The 27,664-nt window shown below is 46.3% G+C and overlaps 1 protein-coding gene across 13 annotated transcripts in view; it reads left to right on the top strand.

Annotated features, from left to right (window-relative positions):
- The window catches only part of CDH23 (cadherin related 23), a 521,149-nt gene that overhangs the window by 10,745 nt on the left and 482,740 nt on the right, over window positions 1-27,664 (top strand). For 2 of the 13 annotated variants that reach the window (XM_073353559.1, XM_073353560.1), the window contains exons 1-2: window positions 392-1,040; window positions 19,378-19,449. In XM_073353559.1, the coding sequence (XP_073209660.1) occupies window positions 953-1,040; window positions 19,378-19,449 (160 nt within the window). In that variant the 5' untranslated portion in view covers window positions 392-952. Of the gene's footprint in view, window positions 1-391; window positions 1,041-19,377; window positions 19,450-27,664 lie in introns of those variants that run through there. The other 11 variants (XM_073353547.1, XM_073353544.1, XM_073353546.1 and 8 more) reach the window with 9 other exon arrangements.

Below are 27,664 nucleotides of genomic sequence, written 5' to 3'. Positions count from 1 at the left end.
AGAAGGGACACTGTAGCTGAACTCCAAACTGTGTGCAGTGCCTGGGGATTTCCCCGTCTAACTCTTGGGTTCTCTGGCACAACGCAGCATCCCATGTAAACTCTCCAGTTACGTAGTTAGACACAGATTTCTCAATGCAAAATGACAGATTCAGACTCTTCAGAGAAGTCCCAAGTTAAGTGGAGAGGAGAATCCCTTTCTCTTTCTCTCACATCCCTCTTATCTCTCCCCTTATCCCCATCTGCTTCCAATTTGTCTGGTGCTGGTGCTCCTCACCACGCCTTAGCGATGCTGCAGATTTCATGAGTTTTCAGGCCCATGTAAATCAGTTATTTCTGATCTGGAACCATAACTGTATTTGAGGGGAAGAAGGCGCTTTGGATCTGGGGTCCTCAAAATTAGGATATGGGGAGGTTTGGAGGACCTGCTCTCTAGTAGTGCTGCAGGTACAGCTTGAGAGATCATGTGTGTCAGAGAGCGGCCTAGATTTCACTCCTAGTGTAAAATGGGGTGAAATGTCAGGGCCCGTAGCTCCCTGTCATCTGCTCTGTTCCTCAGTTATTCTGGCAGAGGATGTCACTTGCTCTGTTCCTTCCCAACAGATCCCACCTGACATGTTGCCCAGTAACAAGGAGGCTATGAAGGCAGCATAGTGTAATGAGTAACTACAGCTGGCTGAAAATTTTCCAGTGGAACGTTTTTCCGTCACAAAATGCTGATTCATCTAATCAAAATGTTCTGCTAAGTAACAGTGTGTCCTGCTCCTTTAAGGAGGCCTTGGGTCAGGCAGCCCTATCTAATTATCCCTGCCCCACTACACCTGTGTTGGGTGTGGGATTTAAAAGGGGCCAGAGTAGAAGCCAAGGAGACTCTAGCTAGGTGGGACCAGATGTTCAACACAGGACAGAAGCCTGACAAGCTGCAGCTGGGCTGAGGAAACAGCTGTCGGTGCATGCTGTGGGGAGCAGGACTAGCTCCTACATGGAGGAAAGGAACTGAAACCAGCTCTGAGAAGGAGGACTGGAGGTCTCCTGACTCAAGTATGGGGGAGATGCACTAAACTGGGGCTGGGACCTGGAGGGAAAGAGTGTAAGGACTAAGTAAATTAAACCTCAGAAGGGGAGAGTTTTAATTACCATTGGACTGTGAGGTGGAGTCTTGTGAGAGAGGGAAACTGAGGCAAGATGCTGCAGTGTCACCTCTGGACAGAAGGGGGCATGTGGGAGGCAGCCTGTGGGAATGCGTTGGTTTAGAAGAAATTTTGTTTAGAAAAAAGTATCAGAACATTCCATTCTGGAACCATTAAAAGGAAAAAAAAAGTTGAAATGACTTTTTCATTTTTAAATGTTGTTACCCATTATAATATAAAATAAAGACAACATTGAAATGAAATGTTTTTATTGTAATGAAATGGTTTGTTTTCAATGATTTTTCCCCCAAAAAAATCATTTTGTGGGAAATGTCAAAATTTGATGTTTCATTCCTATTTGGAATTAAAACAAATTTCAAAAACATGGAATTTCCCATGAAATGGAAATTCTGGTTCTCACACAGCTCTGAGAATAACTGTGGGGCTTGTTGGATTTGCCCTACATGTCACTAGCCCTGAATGATTTGGGGGAGAGCTGTGTTCAATTGGTTAACAAGGGACCCAAGGCACCGCTTGTATTCGGCCACCTTTCTGCTCATGGGAATCCCATTAAAGGGTAAGATTGCTCCACAACACTACACTTCATGTATATTGCTTTTTTAAAAAAATAAAAGCAATCAGATGTTTTGTGTATTGCCCCCCCCGCCCCGGCCAGCCATGGCCTCAAAGGAGTCCTGAGAACTGTATATCTTAAAATTGATTTAATATGTCAAGTTTTTTAAATGTATTGGCTGCCCTCTGGGCAGATGACTTTAAACACAGATCCCTTTTAAATTTAAATAGTTTAGGATACAAGATTTGCTTGATCCGTGGCTGTGCCTTTCTCTTTCTTTAGAACATAAAGAGTCCCAGCTGTTGCTGCTGCTATTGTCATGAGCATATATGTTCAGGGACAACATATGTCTTGACATCATCACTGCTCTCTGATTACATGTCCTTTTATGCTTGTTGGGCAAACTGACCCCAATTGTTCACAACAGCCACTGGAATTTTTCTCCTGTAAAATTCCCTTCACTGAACTAGTGGCAACTACTGTAATAATGCTACTTTGTGTGTTTAGGCCCTGGCCTTGCAAACATGCAGACCCATGCTTAACTTCAAACATGTTTGTACAGCACCTAGCACAATGGGATCCTGGTCCATGACCTGTATTTATTTCCCCATTTTTGTTTATTTAGCATCCAACACGTGCTAGGGGCTTCTCAAACACAGGGTCAAGATTCCTGCTCTAAGGACCTACAGTCCAGATATAATGGGCAGACAAGAGATGGGACTCAGCTAAAGCAAAGGATTGAGGAAGTGGTAATTCTCCTCTCTCCCCACACCACCACTTCTCTCTTAGTGTTTGTGTTTGTTTTTCTCTATTCTTCTCCCGTCCCCCCTTCCTTTCTGATTATCCAGAGGCTGGTGTTGTAACATGATCTTGTGCAGATCCTCTCCCAATTCCTGACCAGGGGTCTGGAACAAGTGAAGAAGAAGGCTGTCCCTCTTTTTAAAAAACACAAATGATCCCAAGTTTCATACTGGACCCATTGTATATGGGGTTAGGACTTGGGTAGTCCTTTGCATTGCTTATTGGATGTCCAAAGCTGATCAGACAAGGCAATGGAAATAACGCAGCATCTGAGACTCCTCTTGGGCAAGCACCCGAAGGCTCCGACGTTCATGCAGACTATCAAAATCTCCTCTTGAACCTGAAGAATTGAACAGAAACAAGAATAGCTTTTCTTTTGATTGGAAGGACAGAGCCAGGAATGTAGTGAAAAGCTACCCAATGGCCTTCAAATCTCAACAAAGGCTGAAGTTTCAGGTGTTCTGTTTTTAATCCACATTGATTTGCCCCATTCCTCATCACAGTCTGAGGGTATGACATCACCACCGCTTCTGAGAAGTGAATTGTAGTCTCACCTGAGAGTATCATAAATGAAGGAATGAGGCTGAGGAGGAAGGAAAAATAATATTTTATACATAAATCTTGGTAAATTGTAATGACGGGAAAGGAAACATGGGGAAAAAATGACTGGACAGCTTAATGGGACCTCAGCAACTGATCAGGAATATTTGCATGTGTGTGTTTGTTGTGGCTGTTAACTACTGAACATCTAATAAGTTGCAAAATAGTTTGTTTCATAGTAGGTATTTTGTTTTTCATTTTGTATCTATCCTCCTTTGAGCAAATGAGGTGTAAGTTTTGATCTGACTGTTCTAAGTAGCCCCTTCTTCCCTTCCTCTTACTACCCACATTTCTAAAAGGTTTCAACAAGCAGGTGATTAGCCGCAGCGTGCCCACAGTGCTACTATCTCAGGCAAAGTGTCAGTTTCATTAGCTTGAACAGCTAGTGGGCCTTGGAAAGGTCTGTAGCAGAAAAGTGTCTCTCCCTGGGAGTTAAGTGAGCTTTGTGCAAAATCAGCAAGGACACTCTCTTGATTTGGATGAAGAGAAAAAAGGGTCGAAAGCTTTTGCAGCTGAGACTGCTTAGAGCGACCTGTGCTTCTGGAGCACCCTTTGGGGTTTTTTTGAGATTTGCCCTTTCAGCCCCCTGCTCCACAGTTGCGGGAATGGACAATAGCCACACCGGTTGTTTATTGCAAACACCAAAACTGGAACTGGAGTAGTTAGAGATGGAAAAGAATGATGAAATCCGTGGAGTTCATCCCACTGCATCATCTGCATGTGTCTGGTTCATATACGGATACTGAAATGGATTTTAGATGGAGTCTGGGTATTTGGGGTGGGCAGGGAGGAACAGAAATTTGGAAGGGCTTTAAAATATAGCTTGATTTCTGATATTTGTGAATGTCCAGCTTTTAAATCAGTAAGCTTTTTTACTAAACTTGCTGTGTTTAGCTTTTGCATCCAGAATTCTTCACAGGGGAAAGCACAACTTAAGGAAAATAGAAGAGGCTTTTCTTTTTGCTGGGAGAGGGGAAATGTTAAGTGTTTGGGCCGAAACAACAGAAAGATGTACTCCAGGCTAGTGTTTCTCGATGTCTGGTGCCAGTCCCTGAGATCTCCCTGACACAGTTTAGGACGGCAGCAAGCTGGCCCCTGGTATCGAAAAGGTTGAGGAACACTGCTCTAGGCAAGCGCAGAGCAAATTCACCCCACACAGTGCTGTCAATGCACAGCAATCCTGGCCTGCAGCTCCCTGCTGCTCTTCCAGTGCTGCACCTCAGGCCAGTAACCTACAGACTACAATCCTGAGCGATTAGTGATCTGACTCATGTGCATTTGAAACTAAGATGACATTCTTATTCAGTACATAAAAAGTGAAGCTGCTGCCTCTGAATCAAGTCTCCTCTGGGGATGCCTTTGAAAGTTGCAAAATAAATTGTTGTGAGTAGCCAGAATTTCCCATCCTGGAAAGCTTCCGTGCAGGATATGTGTATGTACAAATACACTGCCACAGGGTGGCAGATTCTCGGCCAATATATGAGCATTCAGGGCTCCTCTTTGAATCATTCTGATGATCGCTGCTGGAGAGCAGCATGAAAGTTCAGCGTAATTACTGATGAGTCACACTAGCAGGTGGATCTTGTTAGGTCCCACCAGGGTATAAGAGGAAAGGCTGTAGGGTCTGGAACAGAGAAGTCCTGCAGGGAAAATGCTAGGCACAGCTAAGTATAGGGAAGAAATTAGGCTGAAGTCTGTGTGACCTAGTGGGTAGGACACTGGACTGGGACTTGAAATCGGAGTCACGGTTGTGCCTCCATTTCCCCAGCTGTGAAAGGGGATGATGATACTGACCTCATTTGTAAAACAATTTGAGCGCTATGGGGAATTGTGGGTGTACGCAGAGCCCAGGGATGGATGGTGGGGGGAGTGAGGGACAGTGGCATGGAGGCACATGGCGCAGACAGAGTGGCAGATGAGTGAATGGGAAGGCACAGATGCTGGGGAGGGGCCGCAGAAAGTCCCTGAGGGATAGAGAGGGATAGGAGAGTGACCCACAGGGAGCTTATGGAGCGGGGTGGAGGGAATGGAGGGATGCAAAAAGCCGATGGTGTGTGCAATGAGCTTGGTTTACACATGCAACCAAGTGTGTGACACTGTAGTGAAGCCAAAGCCCAGGAAGAGGTGAGTTTGGACTACATGCAATGTGTGTAAGTATCCAGTTCAGAGCAGGAGGGGGAATCCATGTCCTTACAAACTGCTGTTCAGGTCGGGTTGGATCCTGCTGTCTGTGAGGTAAATAATGAAACTCCCATTGACTTTTATCAGAGCAGATTTAAGCTCTAAGAGCCTGGAGAGTCTCCCATTGACTTCAGCAGCCTTTGGATCTGGATCAGGCCTCAAATGCCTAGCCTTTCCTGAAGCGGTTTGCACCTCATGGGCACTGTGCTGCTGCCATATTTGTGTGTTTTAAATACAGCCCCCTCTGCTGAGTAGAGTCCGCCCGCCATTCAAAACACAAACCGACTCAAACTGCACACACTGACTTCATGTGTGTGTTCATCTTCTGTGTCGCCTGAAGGAAATGTTTGCCTTCCGGAGAGAGTGTGGCCTCCCAAGTGGAGGGTGATTGCTAATGACAGTGGAATTAGATGGTAATTAGCAAATCAAAAGCAGAGACACTGTGCAGGCAACTTTGGACTTTACCCAAGGAATTGATCTCCTTTCCCTCTGTGTATTGTGTTTGTGTTCACAGCATACACACAAAGACAGAGATGAAAAACAGGAATACTCTTGCTGGAAGGTTGTAACATGACACACTTACTTCTTAGAATTCAAATCGCACAAAAACCCACAAGCAGAGGGAAAACTGGCTGCTCCCTAGGCTGTGAGGCACAACTCACCCCACCTGGCATGAAGATGGTTCTTTACAGACTGACTCTGCAGGGGCCCTATAGCCTGCAAGCACGACCAGGACCGTCCCCCTCCCCTTGTCTGCCCCCCCCGACTCCCCCGCCCCCGACCTCTGCTCTCACAGTGATAGTTTATGGTTCCAACAGTCCTCAATACACCACATACTGGGGCAGGGTTGCTCTTTTTTCATGTTTTGTGTGTGTGTGTATGTACAGTGCCTGACACAGTGCAGCTCAGACCCCTGAGTGGGGTCTCTAGCCACTACCACGGTACAAATAATAAATAGCAGTAATAATATCCAATATGGCTGAATGGATGCCTATTAGCAGCCCCTAGCCCAGCAAGGAGGTGGATCTTTCTTACCTCCCTCAGTCTCGCATTGTAAATGGGGGGTGGGGTGGGGGGAAGGAGATGAATCTTACATTTGGCAACTGAGTGTTACAGGAAAAATGGCTTTCTGAACAGACACTGTGCTTCTCAGTGTTAGTACAGTGTTGCAGTCGATTGCATGCCCATCATTGAAGCAGGAGGTCATACACTGCAGATTATACTGAGCACACCCTCTTTTCCCCTTTCTCTTCTGCCAAGATGGGCAGGGGAAAAGTGCAAATGTATGTTTTCCCCCTGCCCACTTTAGTGCACTGGTCAGAAGTAGGGTGACCACGTTTTCCTATGCTGAATATGGGACACCTGGTAAAATTACTCATATTCGAGTGAGTTCAGTGGCAATGAATCAGAACTATGCAGTACAGATGTTCAAATTAACACCAAGTTGACCGAGCCCCTATTAAAAAGAAATACTGTGTAGCTGGATTCTTTTTATTTGCCACCTTATCTTTAAGGCTTTAGGGATCACACCGGGAGGGGTGACAAACACACGCTACCATACACCTCTCTTATATGGGGAGGCAGGGGGTGACCAACTGACTCGACCCTCCCTACCCAGCCCTCTCCACCCTCCATGACTGGCTGAGCCCCTGGGACAAACCTGCCTCTCCGGTACCTGCCACCGTGCCTTCCCAAGTCAACACGCTGGGCGGGGGCGGCATGCCAGGTCACATGACCCCTCCCGAGATTTCTGCCAGGGTTCACACCAGAATGTGGCCAGTAACGGCCTTTCGGCACTGTGCAGAAGGGAAGGGAGGAGCTTTGAGCCGCAGCAGCAGCAGGAGGAGGGACGACCTCGCCTGTGTCTTTGCAGAACTCATCTCTTCCCCTCCCCCCCCCCCCGACCCTCTCCTGTGGCTTGAAGCAGCTTGTCCTTTCCTGCCTGCACAGTGTAGAAAGGCAGCTAACACCTCCAGGCTGCTGCTGGCCACCAACATAACCCAGCCTTCTCTTGTCGCCCAGCTACAGAGTGGGCAGGAAGGGGTTAAGCCCTAAACCCTAAGGATGCATTGTGTACCAGGGCCCAGGGAACCTGACTGTAGGGGCTTCAGCAAACTGGGCCAGAGAGGTGGGTCAGCAGAGGAGGGTGCCTAGAGAACAGAGCAGCCCTGTGCTCCCTGGGGCAGGAGCCAGGGGGTGGTGGTGAAGAGGGTGTTATGCCCCTGCCTGGGGGCCGCTGTGGAGCCTGCAGAGTTGGGGCGTGAACAGGCTAGAAATTGCTTCCCCCCCCCCACACACACTCCAGAGCTTAGCTGAGGGGCAAAGAGGCTTCCCCAGGCCAGCCCTGAATGCGCCAAAGCCCCACACAGTGCTGGGCTCCTGCTGGCCAGTGCCCTGGGCTGGGGGGTTTTGGGCTTTCCTGGGGCACTGGCTTAGCCAGAGGCAGTGGGAGAAGGAAGGAGCCTGCTGGCCAGGCTGTCCGTGAGCTGAGCGCTCCGACCAGGGGCTGGTTGTCCGCTCAGCGCTGGGAGCGGGACGCGCCCTGCTGGGGCGGGATATGGTGAAGTAGAGGGGTCGGGGGTGAAGGGGCAAAGCAGGGAGAGGACAGTGAGAGGGGAAGCACGTAAAGGGCCAATTGGTGGGCAGCAGAGGTGACACACAACCTGCTGGCTCCTGCCCGCAGTCACCAAGAGGAGCAGCCGGCCCTGCATGTTGAAGATTTTCCCTGCCACCAGCTTTGCACACCCTCCCCCATCGTCGGCCACTGGATTCCTCCCCCCCCACCGCCCCACCCAACTGCTGGTGGATGGGCGGCTGGTGAGCAGGGATCCAGCCGGCAGCAGAGCCCACCAGTACTGATGTGTGTGTGTTTGTGTGGGGGGAGGGGGAGGGAGAAGACAGAAAATACGGGACAATTTAGCCATTTTTAAGAAAAGTTGGGACACCTGCAGGAAGGCTTTAATATGGGACTGTCCCTTTAAAAATGGGCCATCTGGTCACCCTAGTCAGGAGGGAAGGAGAGGGAGTTGATTTCATGGAAGGTTTTCAAATGTGCTTTTTCTCCTATGATTCCTTGGACTATCTGTCATAGCTACTTGCTCTGACTCTGTTTGGGATATAGATCTTGGGGTGTGCTTTGTTGTAAGATTTAAGGGTAGATTGCTGTGGCTCTGTTTTGCCAGATACAGTTCAGGAGGGGACTTATTGCAGTATCACCTCCTGGATCAACTATTCTTTCCCTCCTTTCTTCCCTAGTCCTCAGCCATGTTGTGATAATTTTAGAAGCGGGTGTATCTTGGCCATTCAGCCCATGGGGTAACCAGGGGATCCCAATTCTTCTGTGAAATTGCTTGCCTTGTCTTGCTATCCAAGGGAGAGAGATGTTGTGGTGACGGGTACATAGATGGGAGACGAGACTCTGTATATTAAGCATCCCCCCGCCCCGCCGTGGCGTTCACAAAAAAATTGTTGTATTCTTGCCTCCCAAAACACACTGGCCATATTCATGCTCCCTTCTCTCGCATCCCTGTGCCTTGCACCTCCACCAAATGTCTACAGATATGTTGGCCCATATTTATTTAACAAGGGAAGTTTTGTTTTTGTTTTTTTGTTTCCCCCCCACCACCACCATGGGGTTGGAGGTGGGGGGTGGAGAAAGAGGGCAAAATTCTTCACTGGGAACAATTCTCATTTTCAAGAGTCCTGACAAAATGAGCCATAAAATTACAATATTTCAAAGCGCTCTGTAATTCCAGTGCAGATGGCTCTTCATCATGGAATCTGAAAGCTCAGAAAATCTAAAACTCATTAGATTAAAATAAACCACCTACTGCGAGGAAGAAAAGCTTATTTATCAATATCAATTTACTTCTGATTACCCCGCTCTGCAATCTGTTATTTTCAGGAATTATGATTTGTGCATTGCTCATGCCAATGTAATTTTTTTTAAAACTTTGGTTTACTTTTCTGTAAAATGTATTTATTTTAAACACCTAGCTAGAAACTAGTGGTAGATTCCTGAGCAGGAGGAGCTACTGGCAAATTGTGACAAAAAGTGAACCGTTTGTGTTGCAAAAGAGCCACAAGTTACTGGAGGAAAGGGGGGAGGAAAGTGTGAGTGTGAGTAAGAGCTAGGGCTCTGATGCAACAGTAGTATAATGGGGCAAGGATTTGATCAGGGAGCTGTGACAGATACATAGTAGAGGTGTGAGAAACATTCCATTCATAGAATTGATCTTGCTTGGAGCTGGACCTGCATTTATGCAGCAGCAGTGGTTTGTACAAACTTTGCACAAGTTTCTTGTCAACTTGAATCCAAATGTGTTTGCAGTCTGTAGATACTAGCGAATGTTTGCAAGCTGCAATTTGCTGGTGCTTTTTGGAACACAGCTTGCATTCACAATTAGAGGTCACATGGGGAAACTGGTGTCTTTCAGTTGGACCACTTTTTGGCTCTGTCAAAGCTGACAGGTTCTGTCCCACATGTTCTCACCATGAGGTTAATTCAAAGACTAACAGTTTTTTAAAAAAAGGAGAACTTGTGGCACCTTAGAGACTAACCAATTTATTTGAGCATAAGCTTTCGTGAGCTACAGCTCACAATTCCCAGCTGGACTTGGTCATGGTTGCATGGTTTTAGTATGCACAAATCTCTGAATTGAGATTCATTATGAGGCCATGTCTACACTGCATAACTATGCTGGCATAGAGTATGTCTACATTGCAGCGGCGGCAGCAGCAGAGTCGTGGCATGTATGTATGTAGCATCCTACGTCAATGGAAGGGTTCTCTCTGTCAGTGTAGGTAATCCACCTCTCTGAGGGCTGGTAGCTAGGTTGATAGAAGAATTCTTTTGTCAACCTCGCTGCATTTATAGTGGGGGTTAGGTTGACCTAACTAAGTTGTGTACACAGCATGAAATTGTTCACAGCCTTCAGCAATGTAGTGAGGTCACCTAAGTTTTAGGTGTAAACTAGGCCTTTGATGCAGCCTGTGCCAACATAAAGAGGAGTTCTGCCGATGTAGCTACACTAGTTCCCTAGGCAATGTTAGCTATGCCAACAAAAGCACTCTTCTGTTGGCATAGGTGTGCCTATGCTGGGGTTTTGCTAGCATAGCAATTCAGGTGGGTCTGGGTGTGCTAGCCAACAAAGCTATGCTGGCATAAGTTTGTAGTATAGACATGGCCTGAGGTGCCGTGGGATCACTTGGGATCCAAATTTAGCTCTGCCCTGATTAAACCTGGCAGTATCTTAAGTATTTGTCTTAATGCACTTGATGATTTCCCAATGATCATCGAGCTCTGGACAAACATTAACTAAGACAAATGTCCATAGAATTGATAGAGGTCAAGGGACATCCTTCATTTATGTCTGAAAGAGGTGCTTGAAGTTCAGAACTGGAATCTGATTTGAATCCAAACTTCTCCCAAGTTTGAAGATGTTGAGATTAATTGTTTTGGCTCAAACCCATTATAGAGACGCTTGAGTAGCAAGGTAGATTCAAAGTTTGGGGACCAGAGTGAGGGGCTTGTCCTCTCTAAGAGAAGACAGGAGTATAGTACATGTGTACTGAAGATCAGAATTTGGCCTTAAGTGTTTAAATATGGGTTAGAAAGTGTTGAGAAGCCCAATTTAAAGTTGTCTTTTGTCTGTCCATGAGACCCATGCCGTGGTTCTGTATGTGGCTATCTAATAACAGAGTTTTACAAAAGAAGTTCTCCTCTCATAGCCTACTGATGTCTCTGTATGTGTGTGTGGGGTTTTTTTGGTTCATTTGTTTTTTTTTAAATCCCTGCTTCATACCATGATTCCCCTGTTGTTGTCATTGCTTATGTGTTTCCCCATTTAGGGGTCTTTCTGTCTACATTTTAAAGACCATAGTCATGTTGAAGTCTCCATGGGTTAGGAAGAGAGATGTGTGTTTTCCACTCCCTTTGTTCCTGAATAATTGGGAGCAGAAGGAAGAGAGAGAGCCAGGTGTGATGGGGAAATCATTGCAATGGTGGCAGTCAGAATGCCACCGCAGAAGAAGCCTCCTTGACAGGTGGATGAATGCCACATGCGTGCACGTGCGCACACACTCATACACACACACACACAGATCCCTATTGGGTTGCCAGTGATCTTTTTTATCTTTTCTAAAGGAAGCAAATACCATTAGTGGGTAGCCCCAGCTGTTGTTTTCCAGCTGCAATTATTCTGTGAATGTGGGGAGGGGGAAAGGGCATGGGGCGGAGGCTCGTTAATTGCTTGATGTGCGTCTAGAGAGGTGGTTTGGGGAAGGGGGCTGAGATGGGCTGTATAGTGAGCAATTCCTCACACAAAAGCCGTTTGGGAGACACTTTTAATTTATACTTTCATTTCTTCTTTATGCTCTTGGAACAGCATGCAGCAAATAGAAAGACTGACACTGTAAATTAAAGACACAAATATTGTGGTGGTGTTTGGGAAAGAGAAGACCAGGTGGGGGAAAGGGAGGAGGGGATTGTAGGTTTGGGATTATAAAAATGCCAGCAGCAGCCCAAATGTTTCTGCATGGCTGCCAACAGGGCACAGGCAATGCAGAAGCTGCTGCTGTTCTGACGGAGGCAATTAAGGGTACTTTGTATGTATAACAACTCCTTTCGCACAGAAGTGTCCCAACAGTGCATTTAAAAAAACCAATACAGGTGCACAGCCCTATAAACTGCCACTTCCCAGCCTGATAACAATACACAGAACATCAAATCCAGACGTGGCGTAAGCGGGCGCATCAAGTCCATAATTCTTCTAGATGAAACGCTGGCAGCTTCTCCACCACTTGTTGCCAATTTCACCTTGATTAATTTACAGTGAGGGCATGGAATGAGGAACTGGAGCATGCGCCTCCTGGGGTGACTGCAACTTAACATAACAAAGTGAAGACTGAGTCCCTTGAAAGAGCATTTTTATCATTGCAGTCTCTGCCCCATAACAACAGGCTTCTGAACCAAAGGCAGAGGTGACCTATAGTGATTTCTAGGGAGGAACTGAGCCAAGACCATAAACGCAGAAGATGTACTCCTACTAATTGCAGCCCCGCTCCTGCAGTCTGGTCCATGTGGGCAGAAAGTCAGTGCGGCTCTACACTGTGTGAATGCAGATCTGATTACAGGATTGGGGCCCGTTATCTAAAGTGCTACCCCCACTTCTAGCCAAGGTCATCAGGGTGTTGCATATGTCACAGTAAAACACTCACATTTCTCTATGCAAATGTGCAGCACAGAGTCACCACTGTAGACCTAGGAAAGACTAAAAGGAAAAAAGGCTATGTGTAAGGGGCCAATATCGTCTCACTAAAAGTCCCTGTGGGAGCACAGATGAACATGTGTAGCGAAATGGGTGTCACTGGGGAGCAAGTTGTACATCTTCGAAGCACACCATAGTTGGGTGGTCAGAGCACCAAAGTCTGAGCAGAAGTTTCAAGTAATATGCTGAGCAGGTGTGTCTGTGTCACCCTTTAGTGGCTGGATAGCTTAGCAGCTTGAGGCTGCTACTGCCCCTAAGCTAATGGAGCTTGTCATTTAACTTAAACAGTAGCACCTCATGCTTTAGATCCAGAGGTCCCAGGTTCAGTTCCCTCAGGTGACCCATCCTGAGCCCTTATTAGATTTATATATAAAATAAACTATATTTCTACAGTGAATCCTTTTAGCAAATAATCTCTTTCAGGGACAAGGCACAATTAAATATTCTCTCCAATGCAGAATTTTAAAGTTCTCCCTTGACATTCCGAAATCCACAATATCAAAACAAAACCATCTTTGGAAACCAGTGTGGAGAAATGCAATATTAATGAAGACAGACAATCAAAATGGCATTTCAAGCAATTACTTATGTAATGAAAAAGTGACTTAGAATATACAACATTCAGATTATCATTCAATTTAAAAGGGAGGCTGTCAACTGTCTTTATTTCTAAATAATTTGAATGGTTTTTCCACTGTCAGTTGTTTTAGAAACACAGTCTGAGAAGCTGGAAAATAACATTTCACCCTCTCTGGCTTGTGGTGGCCCCAGGTCAAAACCACAAATGCAGTTTTCTCCTCTCGTGAGTCTCATGCAGCAGACAGCAGCAGAACAGGATGTTTTGTTGATGTCTCCGTTTGGGCCACAGCAGCATCCTCTCTGGTGCCAGCAAAATGTGCACCACTCTGGAATTCGGGCTACTTGATTGTGTGCTGGAATGGGACACTCATACTTCGGTTATGATGTGTCACCCACAATGGCAATGCTTTAAAGGGGACCTGCAATGGAAGAAAATGGGTTTGTGGGCTTTTTGGATTTTCCTCAGCCCCATAACGCACAGCCTGATAGGTTGTGGGGGGAAGGAGGGAGTAAGACGGCAATAGGAGGGGCTTGTGACAGAGTGCTGGGCAACAGCAGCTGAGCCAGCACTCTGATCACTGCAGCGCTAATTAATCACTGCAGAGCAGATCTCACTTAAGAAGAGCTGTGCCTAACTGATGGGTGAGGAGAACTAAGTGGCTAATTAAGCCATCAGGCAGATGGTACAAAAGGCACAGGAAGGAAGTGGAATGGGAAGAAGCAGATTGCTTTCCCCTGCTTGTCTCAGGAGCTGAGGACTCCCGGGGGCTGTAGGTATAAAGCTCTATAGCGTACCAGGGTCATGGGAATCCACACGGTAAACAAACTGCATGGGGTGTTTTACCAGCAAAAAGGTCTCTGAGCTGTGTGTGTGGACTTGAGCAGAGGCAGGAGTGAGCAGGCCCTGCCACATGGTTTAAGACTTCTGTGTCATGGGGTGGTTTGTTGTAGGTCTTGTCTAGCTTGTTTTTCCTGGTTGACTCCATGGGGGCTGAACTGGTAAGAAATACCATGTAAGTGAAACCTGATGAATTGAGAGAAGGAATTTATTTATATTCGAACACGTCAGGCTTTTGTTAATATCTATAACTCAGACGACTGAAACATTTGGGGAAAATACTAGTTTCTTTAAGATTCAACATCCCTACTCCTTCAGTTAAAGGCTGAGAACTCTCAGTTCACATCTGAGACCTCCACTGAGGTTCATGATTTCAAAAGGTTACATTTTAGAAAATAAAAAAGGCAGAATTTATCACAGTTTTTTCCTGAAGAAACTTTTCAGATTTACTTTAAATATCATAACTAAGCACCAATTCCCCCTCACCTCCAAACACACATGGATATATCAGTTTCTTTTTCTTTGCAAATCACCTTTAAATATTTCTTAATGATGAATGAGTTCAGAGATCTAGAGGGCCTCTCCACCAAGAGTATAACAACATTAATTTTAAGTTCATTCTGACACCTCCCTTACATAAAATAAATAAACAACATCTAGTTAGTGATTACTGTGAAGAAATATTTGCCTTGTTACCATCAACATAAAATGATCTCCCAACACCCGGCATCTGCCCCCTTACTGCAGAGGTAAGTTTAGAATGGAGATTTATCCTCACAAGGAAAGAACAAGGCTATGAGCACACTACCATTATGTTGGTATAACTTGCGTCACTCAGGGGGGTGAATAAGTCTGAGCAGTGTAAGTTACGCTGACCTAAGCACCGGCGTGGACAGCGCTATGGTGGTGAGAGAGCTTCTATCACTGTCCTAGCAACTGCTGCGTGCAGGGGCTGGAGTCATTGAGTCGATAGGAGAGCTCTCTCCTGTCAGTTTACAGCGTCTACATTAGCAGCTCTACAGCACCACAGCTGCGCTGCTGTAAGCTCTGTCGCGTCGCCATAGCCTGAGTGGGCCACCCTGGAGAATGTCTAAGGGCTTGATCCCAGTCAGGGCAGTGAAGTTAACAGAGGTCTTTCCATTGACTTTGATGGGATTTGGATCAGGCCCTAATTCTCTTGGGTCATCTGGTCTGGTGCCCGGGAGCCAGTGCAGTGTTGCTGCCTATAGAATATCCTTGAGTGATCTAGTTTTATGAATCAGATAATGGTGTATCCATCACTTCCCTTGGAGGGGACCTATTCTACTCATTTGTTTGATAGGGAGCACTTCCAGTTCTAATAGTGGTGAGTTGGCCTCACAAGTTTTGGCTTTTCAGATTAGGTTGGATCCTTTAGCAAACTATCTGGACCCTTTTAGTTCTGTTCCGGTGGGCTGGAAATTTCCAAACAATAGCCTCCCAATGGTTTCTCAGCTTCCATTCCCAGCTGGGCAGGTGAATGAAAAATGGGAAAATCAATAAATGAACGCTTACATACCTTTCCATTTTTAAATTAATGTTGGTGCCCAAACCTTCCTTACTACTGGGCGCAAACCATCTCTTGCTCATTTTCATTGTGTTATTTCTAGTCTCCTTTGGTCTCTGTTGTGATGCAACTTTAGAGAAGGAGAAGGGAGGATGCTCTTTGGCTGAGGGTGTGTGAATATTATCCTGGAAACTTTCATCACAGATGAGGGAAAAGAGCATAAAGGTTGCTCCACAATCAAGAGAGAGCCCCGAGTATGTTCATAACTCTGACTGCTTACAACCTGGGTTGAAGGTGCTGACCATGGAGCTGTTCCTGGCTGACCTTTAGCAGGACCACAACAGAAGGCCCTCTTATTGCATTGTGATCACACTCTGCCCTCCCCTTCCCCCTCACCACTCCTGAGTTAGAAGCCTTGCTGGATTCCACGTGAGTTCACCTCCTCCTTGGTCACAGCAGCAGGTTTGAAAAAGCAGCAATACTGGGGGAAAGGATTCAGATGTACAGGATTAGTGAGAGTGGGGGAATTTGCACCTTGCATTCCCTGGCTCTTCCATTCCTAAAGACCATGTATGATGAGAAGAGGAAGTTCTTTGTTCTGTGATGGGCTAAATAGATGGGCAATAGCAGTGGAAGTTGCTCAGTGGATTTGATCCTGGAAGACACTGAGCACTTTGGTGGCAATTGAGAAAGGAGCACATAAGCACACGCTTAACTTTATGCACATGAGCAGCCCTTGGGAAGTGAAGCATGTGCTTAAGTGAGTTCTTGTACCATGCAGGATTGAGTTCAATGACTTGTTGTGTAGGAAATCTTCCCAGAATTCAAGTAGGACGGAGACTTTTAGGGCCTTCACAGCTTGAGGCACAAGTTATGTCAATTTTGGCAAGATGGTGGAACCCCCACCACCTCCCCCCCATAGCAAGTAACTTGATGATGATAATATAGATTCATTTGCACATACACTGAGCTGTCGTTATGAGGTGAGGTGGCACAAACCAAATGCTGATATACAGTCCTGGAGCGAGGTGGGGGGGAGAGAGAGCGCCTCTATATGATAAGAGGTGCCATCTTACAGATAAGTCATTAAAGTAAGGTCCTGTCTGCCTGTTTGTGGTGGTTGCAGTCCAAGTGGGAGTTCCTCATATCAAAGCACTTCATCCAGGATCCACTGCTTTATTAATTTGCCCCCTGAGCACAACAGGTGTTACATGAAATGAAGTTTAGCGCATTTTAGTAGCTGTATACATGCTTTTGTGTCAAGCTCCAATTATTGGACCGGATCCTCTGCTAGCACAAGCCAGTGTAGCTCTGTTGAAGACAGTGGGGAATGCTGATTTACAACAGCTGAGGATCTTGGCCTTAATTTTACAGCATCAGAAATGTGGTCAGTGATTTACAGATAGTCCCCATATATGACTGATCTATCCCCACCCACTTAGACTAAGGCCCCCAGTCCCTCTGAGGAGAATCCTACCCATGCTGAATCAGCGGGACTCCATGGAGGCTTGAGTCTGCCTGATCAGATTGTTTGCAGGATGTAAGACACAAGACAAGACACAACAAGAGATCATAACAAAGGAAGGAGTGGTCATGTGGGATAGAGATGAGAATGGTTACAAATAAGATCACTTGATTGTTACATGTACATTTTGTTTTTTTTCTGTTTAAATGTCTATACATACACACATACTCTCTGTGTGTGCATAATACCTGCATAATGTATACTTGCCTCCAGGACAGTATATATTTTACCATCAATCATATAATTTGATTTTATTTTGATTTCATTTTAAAATACAAATTTTCTGTGGTTTGGAGATTTTTGAGGTTTTTTTTCTCCTTGTCTCTTTTTTATTTAATCATCCAAAAACAATATAAGCATCTGACTGTTCTAACCATTTCTGTTTGCATTTTTAATTCTGTGGCTTCATTGTAAGAAGCCATGTGCTCTGTTAATACTAGCCTGGGAAATTCTAGAAGCTAAGTGGGGTGCTAGAGTGCTTATTTGCATGCTAATGTATTCAGTGTTCTTCCAGCTCATAACTATTTCACAGCAGTGCTGGTGTTTGAGAGCTTTGGATGTGCTCATGTGTTTTCAGTTATTTTCTACATTGTACTTCTAAATTCCTAGTGAATTTTTAGCGATTCCAGTCCTGATCTCCCACGCCGTTCTGCCAGTACAACTTGATAATTCACTGCTATACCAATCCTGGGTTCCCATACCGCACTGCCAACACAACTTTAATCCTGACCTCCAGCATTTCACTGCTGTCCCAATCATCTCCCTCCTAACAACGTGTCCTGTGCATCTCAGCCCAGACATGCAGCACCCCTGCTGCGCCAGTCCGGAGTCTGGAGAGCTGTCTTCTGAGTAGACACTGCTGATCATGCTGAACTGTGTCATGATTCTTATGATCTGAGTAAACATCCACTGGAGACTAAGAATAAAACATTGCTCTTGTTTTGATTTGTGACATGAGCAGTCATTTGACCCTGGTTTCCAGCTACAATGGGACAAATTCTTCCCTGGTGTAATTCCATTGACTTCATGGAATTAAATTAGGGATGACTCTGACCCAATTATTTTAACCCTTTGATTCCCACACCTGGTTTGTATGTCGATGTGCAAGGCAGGGGAGGAATGAGGTCTGCCATAGACACAGTTGTATGGCATACAGTCATAAGACTACATACCTGTAATACTTCTAGACGTACCCTGATTGGATCAAGACAATTAAGAGTAGTAAAGACATTCTTTTTGTCCTAATGCTATTCAGATGCACATTGTCAACTGAAATTTGGAATTTGAAAAGTAATGGCTTGTCAATCACAGTGGAATTTTGTAAAGAATGCAGGTTCTGGACTACCTGGAGCAGGAAGGTGCTAATCGCTCTCTTTGGCTCTAGCGAGCCTGTCCCTGGAATACAGGGTTTTGTTCAGGTCACCTCAGAGAGATTCCAATAATTATTATGAATATCTAATGAAGCAAGGTTAAAAGAGCTAAATATAGTTTGGGATACTGAAGGGAGACATGATGACTGTATGTGAAGAATTTAAAACCAAAGAGGGAGAGGAGTGGTTTAGAATAATCCAAAGGGCTATAAATAGGAGTAATGAAATTTAAAATGGGCAAACGAAAATTGTCTGGGCATCAGGAAAGATTTTCCTAACAGCAAGATATCAGATTGGGGGCGGGGGGTTGGAGGGAGGGAATCTCCCGAAGGAAATAGCTAAAGTCCCATCTCTTGGGACATGTACAGTTGCTTTTAATGAAATATTAAACTGTAGGGTCCAATCCTGCATAGCCAGAGTTATGGACTAGATAATCTGATGTAGGTCTCTTGTATCTCTAATTTCCATGAAGCTGTGTAATTTAGCATTATGGACCTGATCAGTACTTACTGTGGCTTATAGATATCTCTGTTCACATCATCTGAATGCCCACCAAGAGGCATCCTTCTGCTTCCTGTGCCCAAACAACATGTCACCACGCACTGCCAGCTTTAACCAGTTTCTTGGGTGAGGTTGGTGGTGGCTGCAGGCTGGGCAGCAGGAACTGTCACATGGTATTTTTCATGGACTGACTGTATTTCTCTCTCTGTCTCCCCATACTTGTTGCATGGGGTGAAGGCTGAGACTTTCAGGGGTTTCCCATCTCCTAATAGAATGACCCTGGTTTATCTCCTTCAGCCAATATGTTTTGGACTTGCTGCCTAGGTGTGTGATAATTGTGTTTGCCATGTCATTGCTGTAACCCATGTTGGGAAGGGATTTCCCCCCCCTCCACCTTAGCTGCACAAATGTGCTTTGGGGGAAAGATGTCACCCACAGAATTGATGAACTTGAAATATTAAATTTGCCTCTCCTCTTCTTTGTCAGCAACCATGAAGTGTCGCTTTGCTGCCAGCAACTTTCTGCACTCCCTCTTGGTCTTGGAGCTCATCTGTTTGGGTAAGTAAAGTTTCTCTCTGTTCAGTTATCCTTTCCTTTTCCCTGACCCATATTTCTATTTCAAGCTTTGTGGTAGCACTGAAACAGCTTAACAGTTGCGTGTCTGGGGGTTTATCTCTGGGGGTACAAAGGCTTCGTCTTTCTACTGAGTATGTGCTCTCTCTAGCCAGCTATACTGTGATTGAAACTATTGTTAGATAGATGCCTTTGAGAAAAGTCACAGAATAAACCAGCTACCACTCCAGAAAATGGGGGCTGGGCAGTACGTAGATGCTAAGCGCTGTGGGGCAGGGACTGTCTTATGTGTTTATATGCATAGTATGATGGGGCCCGGCTCTGTGATTGGGGTCCCTAGGCACTACCATAGGAATATAATTGTTATATTGGTAGAGATCAGTTCTGATTGAGTCTGTCAGTTGTTGATAGTTGATGCTTATCTGCCAACAGGGTCTGCTGTCACAGTAGTCCTAAAAGAGAATCAGGACCTTCAGTTTTCTCAGTTTCACACTGTGATATGTTAGATTGAGAGAAGGAAATATGTTCCCTTATGAAAATAAGACCTACTTAGAAACTACATGCAGTGTGTACCTTGTTTGTTGCTTATTGTTCTGCTGGAAGGTTTTGGATGAGGAGTCAAAATCCTTGCAGACTTTCACGCATTACAGATGCATGGAGCCCTGAGCAGATGCAAAATTTGTATCCACATCCGATCCGCAAAAATGGCCCATGGCTATAAAGTGGCTACCCAAGGATTTGCAGGGCTCTACAGGTACGTGCCAAACCAGCTGGCAGCTCCTGGGGGCAGTTTTTTGTACCAGTGTTGGTAGTGGGTGTTTTCTGTCTGTTCATGCACTGTGGACCAACTACATCCCAAATACTGTATGCTATTCTGTCATAGCCTCCCGCTGACCAGTTTTCAGATTTAGAGGGCAGCACTAAGGATATGTCTGCACAGGGATAAACAACCTGCGGCCGGCCTGTCTGCTGACTCTGGCTCGTGGGGCTGAAAAATTGCCATGTAGCTGTTTGGGCTCAGGCTGGAGTCTGAGCTCAGAGATCCCGCCAGGGTGGAGGGGCCCAGAGCTCAGCTCCAGCAATTTTTAGGCCCTGTGAGCACGAGTTTACTGTGGGGCTTTAACCCCTAAATGGCACTAGAAAGAACTGTAGGTTAAATCCTTCATCATCTGGCATGTGGGAGGGTGTTAAGTTAATACCCATTGCCTGCCAGCGTGAGGCATGATGCAAGACAATAAGCTGAGCAACATGACCATGGCCATTCATGCTTAAGGAGGGAACAACATGGCCATTCATGCTTAAGGAGGGAACTTTGGCTAGGGTGGTGAGAGCTCCCCCATAGATTTCAGTCTGTTTTACCCAGGGGCTGTCGTGCTTCAGCGGGCACACCCTCACTCCGGAGTGGTTCTCCTTGGACACGCCACACACGTTTGGTAGCCAGAGTGTGCTGGCAGCAGAACTCAGGCTGGATGCAGAGCACCTGAGGATCTGGCCCGCTGACTTCATCTTTTGTGAAACAACCTTGCAAGCGGTTTTACATCTCTAACATTCAACAAACCAAAGTGCTGAGACAAATAAGCGAGGTGACACCCTGCCACAGGGTGATTGGCCCTTTTAAGAGGGAGCAGGGCCTACTGCCCTTGTGGTTCATCCTGACTGTCCCCCAACTAGGCTGACGAGAGTGCACCTAGGTTCTGTCGGAGGAGACTAGGAGAGTCTGAGTCCGAGAGGAGTCCGAGGTAGGAGAGACCTGTCTGAGTGCAGACCTAGAGAATCAGGAAGTGGTAGGTGAGAGCTGCTGGCGTAGGAAAGGACAGAAGAGCAGCAGAGAGCTGTCAAGAGGTGCTTGGGAGAAAGCTCCAGGGGACCCAAGAGAGAGGATTTCTAGTGAGAACTGGAAAAGAGCTGCTGTTTGCAACTGACCAAATTTGGAACCTGACAAGCAGCAGGCTTGGGCAGTGGCCCTCTGGGAAAAGGGAAGATTCAGCTTGGCCAGGGGAAGCTGAGCCCAGAAGCAAGAGGGTTGTTGCTGGAGGATGGATCCCCAGTGCAGGCACAGAAATGACAGGCAGGGAGGCCAGGGTAGTGCAACACTGCAGGAAGGGGAGCCCTCTGGGCAAAGACCTAAGTGGGGACCTGCAGGAAGAGCCTGGGAACAAGAGCTTGGTCTAATAGGGATGTTCCCTGAGCCAGGGTTGGAGACTCAGGCCGGGAGGCCTGGGGAGTGGAGCACTAGGGAGAGCTCATTGCAGGGAGGTAGTGGTAGAAGAGTCAGGCGATTGGTCCCTCTCAGCAGGAAGCCTGGAGCGTGGGGCCCGGGAACAAAATACTGCTATTGACTCTTGGATGGGCCATTTGGAGGCCATGACTGGGGCGAGGCATGGAAAATCTGCCATGTTTGTATCTGCTTACTGTGGGAGTTGGAGAGTGGTTTTACTACAAGGGAATTACTGCACTTGTGTATACGAATAAATTATGCCCAGAAGCAGGCTTTGTGTCAAACACAGAGAGACTATGTTCCTTCTGTGGACAGACAAAAAGGGAAACTGAGGCTGGGTGCACATGTCATTCTGCAGCCAGCCTCTATAGGGTGCTACCAGCAGGGCTGCCCTCCTTAAGGACCCAGACTATAAGATCATGTCCCTCTGACTGCTGTCTTGTTTTTCTCCTGCACTTCATCTCCAGCATGATTTTAGTAGCTCCTCGCCTCACGATTTCCTAGAGTTGGGATTAAAGGGATTACAAACTTTCGGATTGTGCACAGCATGAGTTCTAGCTCCCCATTCTCAAAAGAGTGCCCACTAAAAGCTTCTGAGACCTGAAGGAGCAGTGAGACAAGGAATGTGGAGGAGGAGGCTCAAGAAATACAGGAACTGCTCCCCTACCTCAACCAATTTGAGGAATCTGGAGGTGCACCTCTGGGAGCCTCTCGTTCTGTCCAGTAGAGGGCAGTGGTACACACACCTAGACCTAGAGGGACTGGGCTTTCTCTGGTCCTCTCTTTAATCCCAATGCAGCCAGTTGTGCTAGAACGGTTATCAGTATGATAAGTATCCCTTTAGCCTTGTGTTTCTCGAAAGTTAATATCACTGACTGTGTAGTACATATCTAATACTAAAGCAATATTATCAGGATGGAGGCAATACCACTGGCACTGATCACTAAATTGCCTTTCATTTCAGTGTATAGTCTCTGAACATCACATCTTCTACCTTCCTGAATAGCCACATGATCTACCTGCATGCTCCTGCACCGCAGGGTTTGTTAACAATACTGTAAGAAACACATCTCAAAAGGGAGCACGCACAATGTGGGAGATTCCCCCATCACCTCCCCCCCGCAAATTAAATTCAAGACCATTAATGCTCCCCCACCCTGCTTTTTCGGAAGGGGGCTGCTGGGAGTGGAGGATGATTTAAGTGAGGGAAGGGACGTCTAGCTGAAGCCAGCAGTGGTGGAAATCTCTAACATACTCAAGTAGGAAGGTTAGCTCAAACGTTTCAAATGTGGATACCTAAATACAGGCACTTACCCCTATATGTAAAGACTTAAATATGTGGCATGATTACCAGAGGTGCCCAGCCCCCACAAATTGTCCTAGCAGACAAGCGTTCACATCACAAAAAGATGCTCCTAAAAGGACCAATAAACAGGTTTCCGCCCAGCAAAATTCTCAGCCCCCTTTCCCAATTTCCTACTGTGACAACCGTCACCTTAATCGTAACTGGGAACCTCCAGAGAAACAAGCAGAAGCCTCTACAGCCTGAAGCAACGCATTAAGCCCCAGAGCTGGGACTGTAACAGACTCCTGTCCTCTGTGGATCAGGCCCAGAGGGGAATGTGTGGTACCCAGTGAACATTAGCATGCCTGCTAACTTCTAGAAATTCCAGACTGTCCCTTAGCAGGGCAGAAATGGGAGAGGTTTGGGGGTAGCATTGGCTTTCTCACTTCTGGTCCAGACTGAGAGTTTTTAGCCAGGAAGCCTTTCTTTAATGGTGTTACAAATGGTGTTGTCCCGTCTAAACTAGGAAATAATTCATCTTCAACCCCAGTGGAGGAGGGGCTGGAGGAAATCACTCTCCAGTAACAACACTTGTTAGCAACAGAGGAGCGTTTTCCTTGGGTAGATAGAGTCAAAAGCCTTTTCCAGTAGGAAGGGCACAGGGCCTCCAAGTTAGCCATTAGTTCTCATCTGTCCCTGATGATCTTGCGGTAGGTAAACACTGTGCTGAGGGAGTGTGCGTGGAAGGGAAAATACTGTTTCTTCCTTATGATGTTTCTTTGTCTGTACAGCAGGATTAAACGGTGAGTAAATAAAACTTAAAGGAAATTAAAACAAGCAGACAAAAGGCTAATATGTAAAGTGGACGTCAACAGTAGCTACACAAGAGTGGGAACATTACCAGTACACGTGGCAGCACTTTCTTCTCACTGTTTAAGTAGACTTCAGCAAGAAGATTATTAAACAAATTGTTTAATATATTCCATGCAGTAACATCCATTCCTTAACTGTGAAACAGCTTTATAATCCCAACGGGACATTTACAGGTTCCTGTAAACCTCACAGCAAGTAAAGGAGACTACTCTGCTGTGGACCCCCCTGAAATCCTCCTCTCTCCTGCTAAGCTAATGACGTTAGCAGCAGTTTGGCTCATTTCTCACATGCACAAGAACGGTTAGTGATAAAGTGTCGACAAGATCAGCAGCCGCCCTCTAAAATACCCACCTGGCAGAACTCCCACGTGGCAAGGTAACAATGTAACACAATGCAGATCCCAGGCAACATGAGAAGGCTCCCAAGCGTCACAACAAGGCTTAGCTTTTCAAGCAAGTTATTTTTGCCTGTACTTAAACAGGGCCCATGTGGTAGCCAGAAAAGCAGAGTGGTAGTGTCCAACTTTTTGGGAATGCTGATGTGTCGTCAATGCTGGGGATATAGGAGAAGCAGCTCCCTTTCCTCCCTAGTGTATTGTTGTGTCTGGAGGCTCAGTGGCTCTAATGTTGCTGCTTAGAATAAGCTTGTTGTGATCTCTGTATCGTCATGTCAGGCATAGGTGCTGGAATTAGGGGTGCCGAAGGTGCTACTGCACCCCCTGGCTTGTAGTGGTTTCCATTATATACAGGGTTTACAGTTTGGTTCAATGGCTCTCAGCACCCCCACAATACAAATTGTCCCAGCACCTCTGATGTCATGAGCCTGCTGCAAATGGTACAGGGTCATGTCAGACTCAGAGAAGTTTCAAACGGCTGCTTATCTGTTGTAAAAGCGTATCGTGCCACCCCAGAAAAATTGGATTGGTGCAGGAATAATTGGTGGGGTGGAAACTCTTTGTATGGGGGTTTGTTTGCCTGTATGTGACTCTGAGAAACAACAGCAAGCATGTCTCCCTTTGATAACACTACACACTTAAAGTAACTGTTGTTTCCCCACTAAGACATAGTAGCAAAAATATGAGCTACATACTTGGCCCAGATTAAGTCCCCTTTGTGCCACTCCAGTGAGGATTTAAAGCTGACCTAAAGGGAAAGACCAGGTTTCCCTCAGGAGCATAAAGCCTGCATAGTTGCCTGACACCTGCTTCCTTTCACATTGGGGACATGCAAGGGCATGGCCTGGGAGGGGAGAAGGGATGGTCAGGAGTGCAGTCCCTGCCAGCCGTTCCTGCTAAGTAGAATGTTCCCTAGATCAGGGGTTCTCAATCTTTTTCTTTCTGAGGCCTCCAACATGCTAGAAAAACTCCACAGCCCACCCATGGCACAACAATTGTTTTTCTACCTATAAAAACCAGGGCCGACGTTACGGGGTAGCAAGCAGGGCAATTGTCAGTGGCCCCATGCCACAGAGGGCCCCACGAAGTTAAATTTGTCAGGCTTTGGCTTCAGCCCCTGGTGGTGGGGCTTGGGGCCCTGGGCTTCTGCCCCACAAGCAGGGCTTCGACTTTCCACCCTGGGCCCCAGCATGTCTAATGCTGGCCCTGCTTGGCAGACCCCCTGAAACGTGCTCACAGTCGTCCAGAGGCCCGGGAACCCTGGTTGAGAACTGCTGCCCTAGATGGCTCTAACATGCCCTGGGGGCCTGTTTATCTTCTGGCTGGCCCCAGTATTTAGGGGAATGGAAAGGTGCTTTACAGCCACCTTTGCTGCCTTCTCCTGAGCGCTGTGCCTACCATGAGCAGCTGAGAATCGAGCCTATATGTATATATTTAAATTGATTCCAAATGGTTTCCGGATGACTCCTGTTCCTCAGGCTCTGTATCTCTGACCTACATTTATTTGTATTCCAAATCCGCCCCCGCCCCTCCCAGCACTTCTTTTTCCTTCTCATCTGAATTTTGACAGCCCATCTTCTTGGGGACAGCCATCATGTCAGAGACACAACTCGCTCTTTACACTGGGATGCACAGAAGAAGAGAGAAGTCATGTTTCAGGACCCCACCTCCTTGCCCCTGTTCTGTCTATCCCAGGTGCCTATCCCTGGGGTATCTAAGCACCATAGCTGGATCACGGATGGTCTGTGATCTGACAGATCAAATACATCAAACATCCTGATACAGCTGGTTTAGAAGCTGTAACCATGATTTCTAATGTACTGTATAATATAAATAAGGCATCATGAGAATCAAGACGAGTCTGCTCTACAAAGCCAAGGCCGCTCAGTCTTTAGAAAAAACTGCCCACTAGGGGCTTGAAATGAAATGCCTGTTATTCAGAGGTCTGCTTTGTATGTGGCAGGTGATCTCAGAAAGCAGCTGCCCAGCAGGGCGTGCAGAGACTTTAGTGGTCGATTATCGGCAAGTACTTTCAACTACTATTTTAAAAAATTGCCTGGCCACAGAGAAGGTCTTTTTGGTCTTGTGAATTTTATCTTCCACCTCGTAACCTCCCACCCTGGAACACCAATCAGTGCGCGCTGACTTCCAACCCTCCGGAAGAGTAATTAGCATTGAATGAACCATTTTGTCTGTGTGTGTTGTTATTTTTCCAGGTGCTTAGTACTGGAGTTCTCAAGGCACTTCACAAGTACTGATCCTGTAACCCTCCCTATGCTCCTGTGAGGTAGCCATGGGAAAAGCATTATCCCTATTTTAGGGAGAGAGTAAGTGACACAGGAGGTGTCTGTGGGAGCCCAGATGAGTGAGTACGTAGGTTTCCCAACTCCATTCCTGTATGCTAAATGCTTGATGCCCCTTAGGTTACTTTTGTTTCCGTATTTCTAGAGGGTGAATTTTGGCACTTTGGAAAGTGTGCATCCAAAAGCACCAGCTAGGACCAGGCACATCAAAGCTTCCAACACAGATCTCTGAGCTGCTGGGACAATTTTTGTACCAGGGGTGCTGAGAGCCTTTGAACTAAACTGTAAACCCTGTATATAATGCAAACTACTTCAAGCACCTGTAAGCACCTATAAGATCTCTGCCCCTTCACTTCATTGCAGCCCTTGGCTGGGAGCCTCTCCCAAGCTGTCTGTCTGTCATGCTCACTTGTGCGGGGATGTCAGACACTTGGGAATAGACTGAAAGCACCAAACTTGTTTTGGCTGGTGTGACAACCTGAATTTGAATCCAGTCTTCAAAGAGGTAAAACACTGATGTTAGCTATTGCCCCCAATCCCTTCTCCACTCTATATCTTTAAGCTGTGAGTGCTAAATCCTCCTCTTTGCCCATTTTTCTTCCCTGTTATAAGTTTGTGACCTTAAGGCTGCTAAGGCTTTTTGTTTTCCTGCCAGTTCTCTCTCACTACAGGTTTTGGCAGCTTGGCAATACATCACTTTCCTGCAGACACATGATTGTGAGCTTTTCTCACTCCAGTTGCCCCTTTGCCCTTTACTTCCAATGCTAGCAATTCACCATTCACTGCTATAAACATCCCCAAACTCAGAAACTGAAATCAGTGCACCTTGTTCAAGCTACTTGGTCCTTCCCAGAATCATTATTTCTGGCTTTCTTTTCCTTTTAGTTTTTGCTGTGTAATGAACCAACAGCAGAGGGCAACAAAAATGATTAGGGGGCTGGAGCACATGATTTATGAGGAGAGGCTGAGGGAACTGGGATTATTTAGTCTGCAGAAGAGAAGAGTGAGGGGGGATTTGATAGCTGCTTTCAACTACCTGAAAGGGGGTTCCAAAGAGGATGGATCTAGACTGTTCTCAGTGGTAGCAGATGACAGAACAAGGAGCAATGGTCTCAAGTTACAGTGGG

Source organism: Lepidochelys kempii, chromosome 7 (genome assembly GCF_965140265.1).
Source record: "Lepidochelys kempii isolate rLepKem1 chromosome 7, rLepKem1.hap2, whole genome shotgun sequence".
NCBI classification, from domain to species: Eukaryota; Metazoa; Chordata; order Testudines; family Cheloniidae; genus Lepidochelys; species Lepidochelys kempii.
This window is presented reverse-complemented; position numbering and strand designations above follow the sequence as displayed.